Genomic DNA, 13271 nt, shown 5'->3' with positions numbered 1-13271 from the left:
CGGATCCTGACCCTTGATTTACAGGGAGACGTGCATAAAGGCACGTATTGGCACTGAACAGCATTGGGAGGCTGTGAATACAGTAAGAGATTCTGAGGCCTGCCTCTTTTTTGTCTCAAACTGGGGCAAGAGTCTAAGAGTCCCCCCATATACTGTTCTCCCAGCTTTTTTTTTTTTTCCTGCTACACAGGCCTCAGCAAAAAACCAGTAAATTGAAACTTTGGACCATGCTGGGAAAGCTGACTGCCTTCTGCTTATCAACTACTTACTTCAGGATATCTGATAAAGCTTTTTAATAGATTTGTGTTCCAGAGTGGGCTGTGTTATGGCCCAACCTCTCCCGTCGTCCTCTCCCTGGGTTGCAAGCATGTCAGAGGGGGAGAGCGGGCAAGGAAGGCCTGTTTCTGTTGCTCAGCTTTAACATGATTCCTCTGAACAGATTCCAGACAGACGCTGAATACCTCCGTGAATGTAAAGTGAGAATTTTTTTTTTTTAAAAATGCTGCTGTTTTATTTTTTATACAAACTGAAACACCAGAGGTCATTGAATCCTATATTAAATACATAAATTAAAAAATAACCATTCATAAAACTTTACATACAATAAGGATTCTCTTCTACACGTTAATACATATAGTACAGATACATGTCCAGTGTTTATCAAAGGGTCATTCTGCCAAGTCATTTACAATTCTGTTCTGGAATAGACACCAAAAAAATTGAGAACAAAAAGAATATATAAAAACACACAGGTGCTGATGTGAGGGGGGGCAGGGGAAAAGAAAAAACCCTTTGAATCACCAGCTACTGTGGGCTGTTTATTGAACCTTGCCCTAGTGAGGAGAGCCTAGTCCTCATAGGATGCCATGGAACAGAAAGCTTTCAGGGTTCAGAGGGTGTTTCCCACTGAGATAAGGGCAGGGAGCTGGAAAATGAAGAACATCTACAAAAAAGTCTCCATGGTCCTCCAGGCACATCAGTAGGAAAGGATGGAGCTGTGAGCCAGGCTGATAATCCTGCAAGGAGCCCTATTTCCTTCTGCAACCTCAGTTGCCTAAATTCATCTCGCCTAACTAGGCCCTCATCTGAAGTGCTTAAATTGAAAGAATAATCTTCAAAATCTCCTGACTTGGTCAGTGGATAAAAAGCAGCAAGTCAAGCTGACGTGCACTACATGATGTGGCTCATCTGCTGCTTTGACGGTATGGGTAGCCTGGAGTGCTGGTACTCCTGCTACAGCCTAGGACAGATGGATGGTAGGAATCCAGGGCTATATCTGCTGTCCTCAAAGGTTGCAATAAATTGATTTTTATTTTGCTGGTTGGTTTTGGGGAGGGGAGGTTGACTGCAGTGACTAACCTGAGGGAGGATTCTCAATACTTTGCCTCAATCAATGTCAGGAACAGCAGAGAGCCCTGGATAAAGAGCTTCGGAACAGAGAAGGAGGGGAGACCCCAGAAAAACAGATCCAAAAACTAGTTGCCCATGAGATGTAAAACTAAACCACGAGGAGTGTACCAGTTGTGGCAGCTAAACAAGTCTAGATTCAGTTCCCCATACCTAGTTTGGAAGTATACTTTCATAAGCTATAGCAATGATTTACTATGTACAATAGGGCATAGATATATGCATATATATGTATATATATGTACATATACATATATACTATATATAGATACATGTGTGTATATATATACACAAACACCAAACTCATTTTGATCTAGCCGATAGCAGAAAGTTTGTGTTACTGATAACACCAAGTGTGTTTTAGGCATGGCTTATGTTATGCTGCAAGGAGAGGACGGCAGCTGTTGTTCAGCTCTCTGGAGGGAATACAGCAATCTTCTAAAAGTTTGCAGACCAAGATAATCTGTGGACTGTCTACCACCCCCCACCCTGAACCCTTGGAAATGGAGCACCTGCATGCATATGTATACGTAAGAGTAAGGGAGGGCAAATTAGGCAAAAAAGAGAAATGACATAAGATATGCACAACACAGCTCAGAGGGCGTAAATGATGGAAGCCTGCCACAAGATCAGTCAGGTATGTTCTGAAACTAGATACTTCTATCTGTGCCATGAAACAAACATTTCTGGTCCTCCTTTGTTTTTTTTTAACCAAAGCAGAGGTGGAAGTTATTGCACCATCACAGAAAACAGGTGCTGCTCATTCTTCTGCAGTAAGAGCTCAATGTTTTAATTGCTGGCCCTAATGCTAGGGAAAACAGTTTCCAGCCTCTGTTTACTTGCAGAACACTTCAGCCAAGTGGTATGAAATAAACTGGTGCTGCAACAGGGGGAAGAAAAAAGAGTGAGGGGGGAAGAGGGAATAACCAAAGAGGAAAACCTCCTTTTTGTAGCTAACAAGATGTTGTACAGTTGCTTCGTGATCTAAAGGTGTCACAAGTGTGGGATGAAACTCTCAAAGGGCCTGACTCCAGAGCTTCAGGACTGAACTGCTAGCAGCACCCTTGGAAAGTACGTACAGGTTTGGGCCAACGTTATCCACAGATTCTTCTGTGAGGGAAAAAGATCTTAAACAAAGAGCATGCAATGTACCTGCATTCATTTAACATATCTGCCTACAAGACTGTTTTTTTTAAAAATAAACCAACATACATACAGCTGGTGCAGAATTCAATAAACCCCTTGACTGAAACAGACTGCTTCAAGAAGATGTGGTTATTCTGCAATTTAAATTAATTTTAAGGGGCAGGGAAAAAAATAGCTTGCTAATAGTTTCTAACATTTGATGGAAGGCTTAACACAATCTCAGGGCATGCAAGAAATGAGGATGTCAGGAGTCTTTGTGGAGAAACGGAGCCCAGCATTGCAATCCAGTTGGGTGAATGGACATTAATGATTAAAAGCTATTCTGGCCAAAAAATATCTGTGAGGGGCTGGCATCCTCAATACTAGAGAAGCTTAATCCCTGCTATGGCTGAGGAACTGCTTTTGACTTGCTGAGTTGCTGTGGCAAGTTACTTCACTGCTTTCTGCCTCAGTTACTCCATCTGTAAAAATAAACAAGCAAATGAAGGAGAGACTCATTGCAAAGCACTTTCAAAGCTTCCGATGGACAGAGTCCGTTTGTGTAAGATGTTGGTACATGTGAGCCCTGTTTTGAAGGTTTAAGTAATGCACAGGCTGTATTCTGGCCCTTAGTTTTCTATTTTGTAATACAGACATCTGTTTCTCTCAGTTAAAATTAAGGCTCCATCATGGAAGACACAGCTCAAATAAGGAGCCTTGCCACAGGAACCCGAAGTCTAAAGAGGCATGACTCCATTTCCAGGGAAACGAAAACAGAGGCTAAGTGCATTGCCATGCCTAGCTCATACAGCACATCAGTGAGGAAAGGGAAGATGGGTGCAGTAGGCTGCTTTGCTCCCAGCAGGCACAGCACCTTCGCAGTGTTTGCTGCAGGTGTGACACTCCTCAGGGTTCATTTCTTACTGACTACAGGGGGCATGGACCCATGATGCCTCAGGGAGACACCAGGACTGGGTTCCAGGCTTTGTGATTAGAGAGGTAAGTAATGCTTTGAAATGCAAACTACTTCTAGTTATTCTTAACAGTGGAAAAATCTAAACAGACTAGTGATACTTCTTTTTACTTCTAATAAGGATGTGTTCACACAGTTTTCCCTATTTTTGGTTTATGTGTCATTGAGCAGGAAGCCAGCTAACAAAGTCAGTTTGACAAGCCAAACCAAAACATTTGTTCCAAGCTGGGGCAAAATAATTGGAAGCTGATGCTTTGTGGATCATACCACATGGACGAGGGGGTTGGCTTTTTTCCCCTCTGTCCTCCAACATATTTCTTTTCTTTCTCAGAAGCTACTACATAGGTCCAATCCAGGATCCTCAGTGTATTATTCAAATAGGAAACCTAAGTATAGTCATTATTTCAGTGGCAGTCTTTAAAGAGTATGAAAAGCATCTGGCAATAGAGAGGCTGTTCTTCATGGAGGGAGGGCAAAGAGAGATAAGGCTACAACTCTGTCAGAAATCCTCCTTACGCCAGGTACCCTCTTCTTCCCTTCCTTTGCCAAGTAGGGTGGTGCTTTGTTATGATCTCAAGCACAAAATGCGGTGCCCTGTCCTGCCCATCCTGCAATAAACCAGACCACATTTTTCCTTTCTTCCCCCACATTGCAGCTGTCATTTGTTCCTGAGGTTAAAACCAAAGAGGGAGAGGAGTCCCTGCAGTGAGAAAGCCAGACAGTTCAAACGGAATGCTTTGTTGTCAGCAGCTCTCCACGGCTCACGTGTGTTTCTCCTGCTCTGTCCTGTTAACTTTTGATCCATTCATGGGATGACAGTGTCTCATTTAAACGACTGCCCTGCACAGCAGGGATAGATTTTTCCGTTGTAACTTTGGTTCCATGCCCAAGACACACTGACTTGATCAGCTGAAAGTGGTTCCTTCCCTTTAAGTTCTTCCTAAGTGATGTAGGTTCACAGTTTATTTTTCTTCCCCTTTTGTAATTTCAACATATAGAATTTCATTAGATGCAGCATATATCATAGCTTTAGACAAGAACTGTCAAGTAACAAATCTTGAGTGATGGCTTTAAAGTACAAGGTGGTTGCAGTCTTGGCTACAGGTTGTTCATTTTTATACTTTTTAAAATAGGTGTAAACAATGTTCTCTTCATTCAGGGAGTGGAAGCATTTGCCTTTATAAGAACTTATCTGTGTGGTCGGGCACTCTAAAAATAAAAAAGAAGAACATCTGTATCAGATAAGCGTTAAGTTCCTCTGCCTACCTATCCCAGCTGACAAGATGCAGTCTTATCAATCAGAAAGTTGAAAAGGTCTGTTCCTACAGTTATCAGTGTTAAACTGTTTCTGTTTGTCTGTATGAAAGGCATTTGTGAAAATTCTGGGTATTTTGCCAAGCCTGTCCATTTAACCCTACAAAGTACAGCCCTCTGGTCCATAAAGTCCCCATGGGCATCTTCAGATTAATAGTTATGCACCAGTTTCAATAACTCTTGAACCAAAGCTGCCTAAAATTCACCAGTGACAGGAGACACGACAGCAGGCGATATGCATGTGGTGTCAGGGCAATCACAGAACTTTGGGTAACGCAGCAATGAGGCAAACACAGGCTGCTCCTGTTCCGAGGACGCCTTCCCTACCTATGGAAAAGAATTGTGGTTCTCAGGTTTGAAACCAGGGGAAAATGGGCATATTTTATCTTTATTCTCTCAGCATTCAAGCCTACATGGTAAAATTCACTGAGTGCAAAATCCATGCAGACCAGACTTCATTATGTGATCACAAATCACAAATAAGTGAATGTGTATATTCAACACACACAGAAAAATCCTACATAAACAGGAAATAGAGAGCTTCTGGTCTGGATATTATATATTGCTGCACATGGTTTCATTCATAATTGTCTTTCCTTATCTGAAAAGTACAGCAGGGAGCACTGTGCTCACTCCAAGAGAGAAAAAAAAAAAACTAGAAAGTATCATCTGCAATTGCACTGTGGTTTGCTCTCAGGTAGTTAAAAGGTCAGTAAAGGATAAACTGGAGCAAGGCATGAACAAAACCAAAGACCTTTCATCATCAAATGGCTCCCTAGGTACATTTCAAGGATGTGTTGTGCTTTTCTTTGTTGCTTTTTCAAGGATCTGTTTGAAGTCTCTTTTGATAAGGTTAACATAGTTAACTTGCATTCACTGGAAGTAAAGCTATTTTGCAAAGATCCCCTGATGATACACATCTCAGTAGTTCTAAGAATCAGAAATGCTGATGGCACACTCCCCATGCCATGCTCACCCTTGCTGAGTTACTTCAAATGCCAAAGTCACCTGGGTAGGCAGGTGGTTTTAAAAGTGAACAGGAAACACAAATCAGTGTTAGTTATTCTCTCCAATTCCATGTATTTCAGCCTCAGAACATATGACCTTGCTAAAGTACCTCTCAGTCTTGCCAACACCATTCCCAAATTGCTTCTGTCTCAAGATTTCCCCTCAAGTATTGAGGGGTGAAGATTCCGTGGAGGGAAATGGAGAGGGTGAAGGCTGGGATCAGGCAGGAGATGAGGAGCTAACAGCTGCTTACCACTGCCTTGTTTTTGAGGAATTGCTACAAGACTTGATGCTTTGCCCCTGTAGAGTGACTTGCCTTGGTAAAATACTCTACAGATATCATGCTGCTTGTGATGCTGGGTCTGCTGCAGCTGTCTTCACAGTTCAAGGGAGTTCACAGCAATGCAGATCCTCTGGAAAAGCATCAAGTTCATATATCCACACACACACTTCGCCCTTAAGATTTTTCCATTTCCATAGTTAATGTCCCATTCTTTACATCACTGTATCTCCACCACTGTCATGGCTACTTCCTCTGTCATTCAGCTCACAGTAATCCATCTTCTTGTTCCCTACCTAATATTCATAGCCAAATATGCAAAAGCAGGATGAGAAAGGTAGAAGAACCATTCATCTCCTGGGTGGTCCTAGGAGTGGCACAACACACTAGCAGGCTCTCCAGGGCTGTAAACCACATTTCAGCGCTCTCTGATGCTTCTGGTCCTGTCTATGGGGAGTAGAGATATAAGTCATTTGAACTACACCCTCGTGCACACCTGGGGCCAGCCTCTATGGAACAATAGTGAATCCAGCGAGCAAAACTCTTCTCATGTTGGCACTGTAGTTACAGCAGCCTTCCTGGGCTCAGTGAAGTTACACCAAAGGGATTTACACCTGCTAAATGTTAGATGTTGTTTAAAACAAGCAGAAAACCTATTGAAGGAGATTGGGCGGGGGCGGGCGGGAAGTGACATCTTGACACGGTCTGTAACAGATCTATGTAGAACCCCAGCAATAAAATCAGCCTCAATGCTGCTCTGGTTCCGTTGCAGCTGTGACAGTCCTGCCAGTCCTAAAGAGGGCAGAAAAATGCTTACATTTCTTTTGACTATTAGTCCTACTCAATGAATACGCCAGTGAGGAATGCATCAAGTCAGCAGAGAGCTTGTGCTAGACAGATGTGACCCAGCAGCCACATACAGGTAGAAGAATGACTGCAAGTGAATAGTAATCTGCTAGCATTGTATGAGAATTGCAGAGTTCTGACCTTAAACACCTCATTAGCTTTTCTAACCAGCCAATACCTGCCCCCAAATTAGGCCAAAAAGGGCATAAGCATTATCAGCAAATGTGGAAGTTTTGTTATATTTTTTTGATGGGCCTGATTCTTCTCCTTTTATATGCGTGCTTTTCCCCTTCCTGCTTTGAGAACATGGAAGGAATGGCTACTCTGCAACAAAGAATTCAGTCTGCCTTTGAATACATTGCAGAGCTAATTGTGAGGCTGCTAAAACACGTTTTTTTCTTAGCATGCAGACACAGAAATGTTACAGGGCACTTGAGATATTTTCACAGACTCCAAGACAAAGAGTTAATCAGCACTGCTGGAATTCCAATGTCAGAATAACAGGAGGTTTTTTTCTATTTTGGGAAACCTTATTTCAAAAGATACTGGTATATATCTGCAATTTCTGAAAAGCCAAGCGACTCATCCATGTTATGTCTATAATTCTCAGTTCACTTTCCTTTCTCTTCCATGCTGGCATATGAAAACCATGCATACAGCCTCAGGAAGCATACATTAACATTTTTGTCCTGGGACTAGGGATTTCCTATTCTAAGTTAAATTACAGGTGGATTAAATTTTTCACGTGAATCATCTTCTTCTTTTCTAAAAAAAAAAACCAAACCCAACAACTTTTCAAAACTAAAAACAATTAAAAAAATTAGGAAGACAAGATTTCCTGATGAGTTCTAATATTAATGAAAATTTTAATTTGTATGTCTCAGGATGCATGCTCTACTGCAAGGACTTTAGTGGGTGCTCCATCTTAGACAAGATTAGGAAAAAATTGTTCAGTAGTTTAATGTCATGAATGCATTTTTAATCAAGGTGAGCTAAACTGAGCAAGGGGTATCTTTTGAGGCACATTTTCAAAGAAATAAGAATCCCCCTTGGTTTCTTATTTTTCTCCCACCACAGCAGATACCAACATTGGTAAAACTAGGATGTATAAGCTTCTTACCAATTCTGTAGCTGTACCAGAAGAGGCAAATACTCAATAGAAAACCAATTCCATACCCATACAGGTGGAAAATATAGGTGCAAACTGTACATATAGAAAATTCTGAACCTTTTATTGCCCTAGTTTTTCCTCATATGATTCACAAGGATTTTATCGTAGCTGTGATAGAAACTGAAAAAAAGGATAACAGTATAGGCAAATGGGAAGAACTCCTGCAGACAGGTTCTTGCAAATGTCAGTATCAGTTCCTGTGAGTTTTGAAGGTGCACCTTAAATCCAAGTTTGGTTTGGTTGGTTTGTTTGGGGTTTTGATGATGTTGTTGTTGTTTGGTTGGGGTTTTTTTTGTTTGTTTGGTTTTGTTTTTTGACTCTCCCTCTAGGTCAGCTGCTTGTTCTGGACTCATGATTCTGTGTTACACCAAAAGACACAGTCATAAAAAATTATTTTCTATTACTGTGTACTATGAAAATTTTGGCTTATTAAAATTAGCCTGTACATAATTTGGTGGTTTCAGAAGACTTTCTGATTTTTTTTCCCGGCTGTGAATAAGCAAGAAACTGTAAAATCAAATTTTCACCAGTCATGACCACTCAAAACATCTCACAGCTGCTGTGCTGTGTCAAGGTCCCCAGAAATCCTGTGGCAGGAACATTAGTAAGTATGCAGTCATAACTTAATCTGTTCAGTGTTCACGGGATCGAGGCAGTATGTTTTAAATAGCAGAAACTCTATAATGATATTGCCCATTGTTTACAAGAGCCATGATCACTGATCTGTCCACATTCCTCTGATTCTTTCCTATGGTTCATTCCCTGTTCAGCCCAACCTCCATGTATATTGTTGCCTCAGCCCATGAAAACATTCATTTTGAGGTCTGGCCAGCCAAGGAGACAGTAGATTCCAGTTGATGTGGCTAATTCTGAGAGTTGTCTCTGCATCAGCACAAAACTGCAAAAGAAATCCTTGATCTAGCCGAAATAAAGCTCAAAGTAGGGGGCTTTTCCTTAGAGGGAAAAGGAAAACCCACTAACCTGGACCCATGCCACTTAGTTATAATGCAATACTTTGAATTGCACCTGGAAACAAAGGCTGAGCTAGTACAAATGGTGGAAGGGCATGGCAAAACATCTTTCACACACAACTGTATTCTCAGCTTGCCTCAAGTGCAGGGCAGAAGAATTTATTCATTGACATAGCTCAAGCCAGAGCCAAGAGATACAGTGAGAAATTTAATGGTATGGGTCTGTCCCCAAATCAGAAAATTTTGATCTGTCATTTCATGTTCTTGAGTCTTTAACATAACATTATCTAGGCTATGTTCTACTTCTGTTATCCTGGATCAGAAAAAAGATCCCCCTAGCCCAGCACCCTGGTTCTGAAAGTGGCTAGGCACAAACGGAAAAAATGTAAAGACCATGCACATCATAGTTCCCTGATTTATTTCCCCATCCTCACATTGCTTTTTAAACACTGAACTTTCAGCTGCTAAGCATGCTGTGGCAAAGACTTCTTTACATCCTACATCATTAACTATCAAATTTTGTTTATTTTAAACTTATTACATGATAATGGCTTGTACTGGAGGAGACAGTGAATGATAGCAGTCTATCTATCCATCCATTCTATGACAAATTTTCTAGACCTCTCCCATACGTCCTTTTAAGTGTCTCACTTTCTGAGCCAGAAAGTGAGTGTCCCTCTTCCTGTCTCTCAGCAGCTCATCATTCTTCCTTGCCCTTCTTTGTATCTCTCCTACATCTAGGTGCAGAGCTCTACCTGTTATAACCTCCTGATCTATTTCTTGAGTGTCAGTTCAGAGCCCATCATAGTGCATATATGATTGTCACTGTTTAAAGCTGGGCCAGCACTTAAAGCAGTTGCTCTCTATTAACCCCTTCCTTCCCCAGAGGGGAAGGAGAGGAGAACAAGGAGAGAGACTTATGGGTTGGAAAATTAAAATTACTTTAATACTCTTTTTCATTGTTATTGTTTTATAATACTAATACTCCTAATAATAAAAATAAAAGAAAAAATATACAAAACTAACATTGAGCTTCCCTATGATGATCAGGGAATTGCAGGCTGCAGTGGCTCCAACCACTGCCACAGCAGGGCGCCCCAACCCCTGCCACAGCAGGGCGGTCATCCAAAATGTCCCAGACTGGACTCCACAGCCAACAGGAACCCAATTTAGGAATGCACAGATCACAGGCAGAATGAGCAGGGTCCCACAGGGATGCCAGCCATGAAAGAAGAGAGACTGACACCTATGATCCCTTAGCTTTACACTGAGTGTGACGTGTATGGGACGGAATACCTCGTTGGTCAGTATTTGGTCACTTGTCCCATCTGTACTTTTCTGCAGGTGTGACCCTTTTATGACTTTTCACTTGTTTAACATAAGAGATCCAGCAGTGACCTTGGTTTTCATAGGAATAAGTATAAACGTGGGCGCTTCTGCATGCCAATCTCACCATTACTTCAGTAACTACTATAAACATCAGCTGTTACCAATTCTGAAAGCAGACACTGTCTGAAAAACATGTAGCCAACTTCAGAAAGTGCAGTTACATAGAAGAAACTTAACTGAAAGGAAAAAAAAATAAAATAAATAAAAATAGTCTTACCTTTCCAAGAGGCACATTGACATCAAGGCCAAAGAATAAAGGCAAGAGAGAAGAACAAGAATAGAAATAGAAACTGCAGGAGAAAAAGAAGATTGCGTAAAACCTAAAGGTCATGACATTGTAAGCATCAGAATTATTTTTGCACTCTAGAGAACAATTAGAGTAACTATGCATTCAGAAAGCACTGTATTTCCCTAGTTACTTCTGTAAGCACCATACCACCTCCCAGGCTTAGAAAACAGATCCCATTAATTTTGGTGATGAATTACAATTGGCACCATATCGAAAGCCTGAAGTGTAGCTGTCACGCTATGAACTACCATGGGTTAACTGAAGTCACAAAGCTGGATGTCAAAAATAGCATGGGTAATATTTTTAAGTGCATTAAAAAACAGTGCCTGCAATCCATGGTGGAAATAGCCTGGGAATATATATGTATATATACACACATAGACACACCCATGCATAATATCAAACCCTAACCATTAAATGTTTAATAATCAATATTTGGATGTCTCATTTTAATCATGAATGTGTTGTCTTTGAGATAAGACTTTTTGTGAGTCAAAAGCTCTTTGGAAAATTGACACTAAAAAGTCTCCTATTCAAGGTCTTCATTTGGCCATGGCATAAGTTTCGCTTTGTGGGGTTTTTTTTACTTTCATCACAGATTATCATCTGTTATTTTTCCAAGTTATACATATTAGAAAGACACTGAATCGTCATATCACAAAAATATTGGCAGAAAAGCAGAAAGAATTGTGTGTATCAGGTTTTGCATTACGCCCATTTGTTTCACTTTAGGAACGGACATATAAAATGAAAGAGCTCATTAGCACTACTGGCACTGTAGTAATATAGGCATCATTTCATATTCTAGTTTACACATGGACATCAATGTTTACTAATATTAGTACACTGGCAAGGCTACCACTGGAGACGCATCTTACATCAGTCTGGCATTTCTAGAAAAGACATTATTGGTAGCAGTATGCTGTGCCTACGCTATGATCTTTTTTCAACAATCTTATTTAACCTATCTACAAGTAAAAAACCTCAATTTGACAGAGTTGGCCTTATTCACCCAAAAAATGCAGTGCATATTTTTAGAGAGAGAGAATGTGTGTCTGTATAGTATATATCATATATATAATGTGCATATATAGTTTTCTGACAGTCCAGTTTAAGGGCAAGATTCTGGTACCTTATTTATATTGCATAGTCAATTACAAGCTTCAATAAAGAGAATAGCATCAGAACCTGAGTTGCCTAGTCCCACCAGATAAGGACAATCTTCAAATCTTCACTCAGTTTCATTCAGTCCTTCCTGCTTGCTAGGCTCACCTTGCCTTTAATGGAAGTCTTGCCTGCCTAACAACACAGCATTTCACAGACAAGTAAAGACTTCATCATTTGGTACAGTATCATTCACCATAATTAAAAGTGTTTGGCATATATTTCCTAAAAGGAAATATTGCAGAGGAGACTCTAAGATTAAAGTCTGTATACAATGAAACACAAATTGAAAAGAAAGCATAGTAGAACACCACCAACAGGTCCAGCTGATTCAGCTAAACAAAAAAGGTCATGTAGTTCAAGAGAACTAGGTCATTACTTTCAAAAAAGTTGATCAGCATACTTCAGAAGCATAACAAAACCAACCTTTTCTTCCAGATCCTTAATTTGTCTCTTTTGGATGTCAGTTTTATCTTCTAAATCTCGGATCCTCTGGAAATCAGAAAAGAAAGCATCTAGACTAAATTCTCAGTAAATCTGCTCTGATGAACAAATAACTTAATGTTCCAAGCACCAAGGGCCTAGAAATTAACAAATCCATTTCTTTGGCAGGGATAATTTTGTGTAGAACCACGACTTCATCCGCTAACCTTGCCTAACCACAACTTTACCATGTGTACAACCGCTCAAAATATGCTACTGCATGTATGTGACTGTATCCTCAAATGCTGGAAATTAGTATCAATAGTGGATCTGTTTCATATTATCTATTTTATATTAATCCTTCATTAAATAGATGGAGAGCAGAAGATCATGGTTATACACTTTAGGATTATAAGATTTCTCACAGTTTGATGTGTTGAAAGAGGATTAAAGTATTATTATTAGATCTGAAATGATAAACTTATACAATGTGTATGTATACAAATGTATACAATACTATGAAAACATTGATTCTGTGATGAGTGGGATATATGTAACTTATAGGCAAGATGTATTTTTTTAGCAGAGCTAGGTACTTCTAGAAAAACTAACTAAGCAAACAGCAGAGATCCAAAGAGGCAAACCAGGAGACAGACACCTGGAGGCCCTGGCACTTGGAGAGCAGATGGCACCACTGTGATTGTCTTTCTAATTGTCTGCAGATGAGACAACTAGCTTATGGCAGCTTTCAAACACTACCTCTTCCTTTCCTTTCCTCTCAGCCTTTCCCAGCCCCATCTGCAAGTGATGCTGGCTAAGAGTTGTTCAAAGAAGCCAGAACTGCTGTGGCAGTGTTAATCAGGATAGTCAGTGGTCATGGCTGAAACCAAGAAGCTCCTCACGCTGCAAAG

The 13271-nt window shown here is 40.5% G+C and overlaps 1 protein-coding gene across 2 annotated transcripts in view; it reads right to left on the bottom strand.

Moving 5' to 3' along the window:
- Positions 1–5402: 5402 nt before the first annotated feature.
- Positions 5403–13271, bottom strand: part of JAKMIP2 (janus kinase and microtubule interacting protein 2) — a 33911-nt gene continuing 26042 nt past the window's right edge. Inside the window, exons 19-22 of one of the 2 annotated variants that reach the window (XM_009703355.1) lie at positions 12364–12429; positions 10702–10774; positions 10081–10082; positions 5403–5451 (exon numbers count right to left, since the gene is read on the bottom strand). In XM_009703355.1, the coding sequence (XP_009701657.1) occupies positions 10724–10774; positions 12364–12429 (117 nt within the window). In that variant the 3' untranslated portion in view covers positions 5403–5451; positions 10081–10082; positions 10702–10723. Of the gene's footprint in view, positions 5452–10080; positions 10083–10701; positions 10775–12363; positions 12430–13271 lie in introns of those variants that run through there. The other variant, XM_009703356.1, reaches the window with a different exon arrangement.

This window comes from Cariama cristata, unplaced genomic scaffold, assembly GCF_000690535.1.
Source record: "Cariama cristata isolate BGI_N322 unplaced genomic scaffold, ASM69053v1 scaffold8517, whole genome shotgun sequence".
Lineage (NCBI taxonomy): Eukaryota > Metazoa > Chordata > Aves > Cariamiformes > Cariamidae > Cariama > Cariama cristata.
This window is presented reverse-complemented; position numbering and strand designations above follow the sequence as displayed.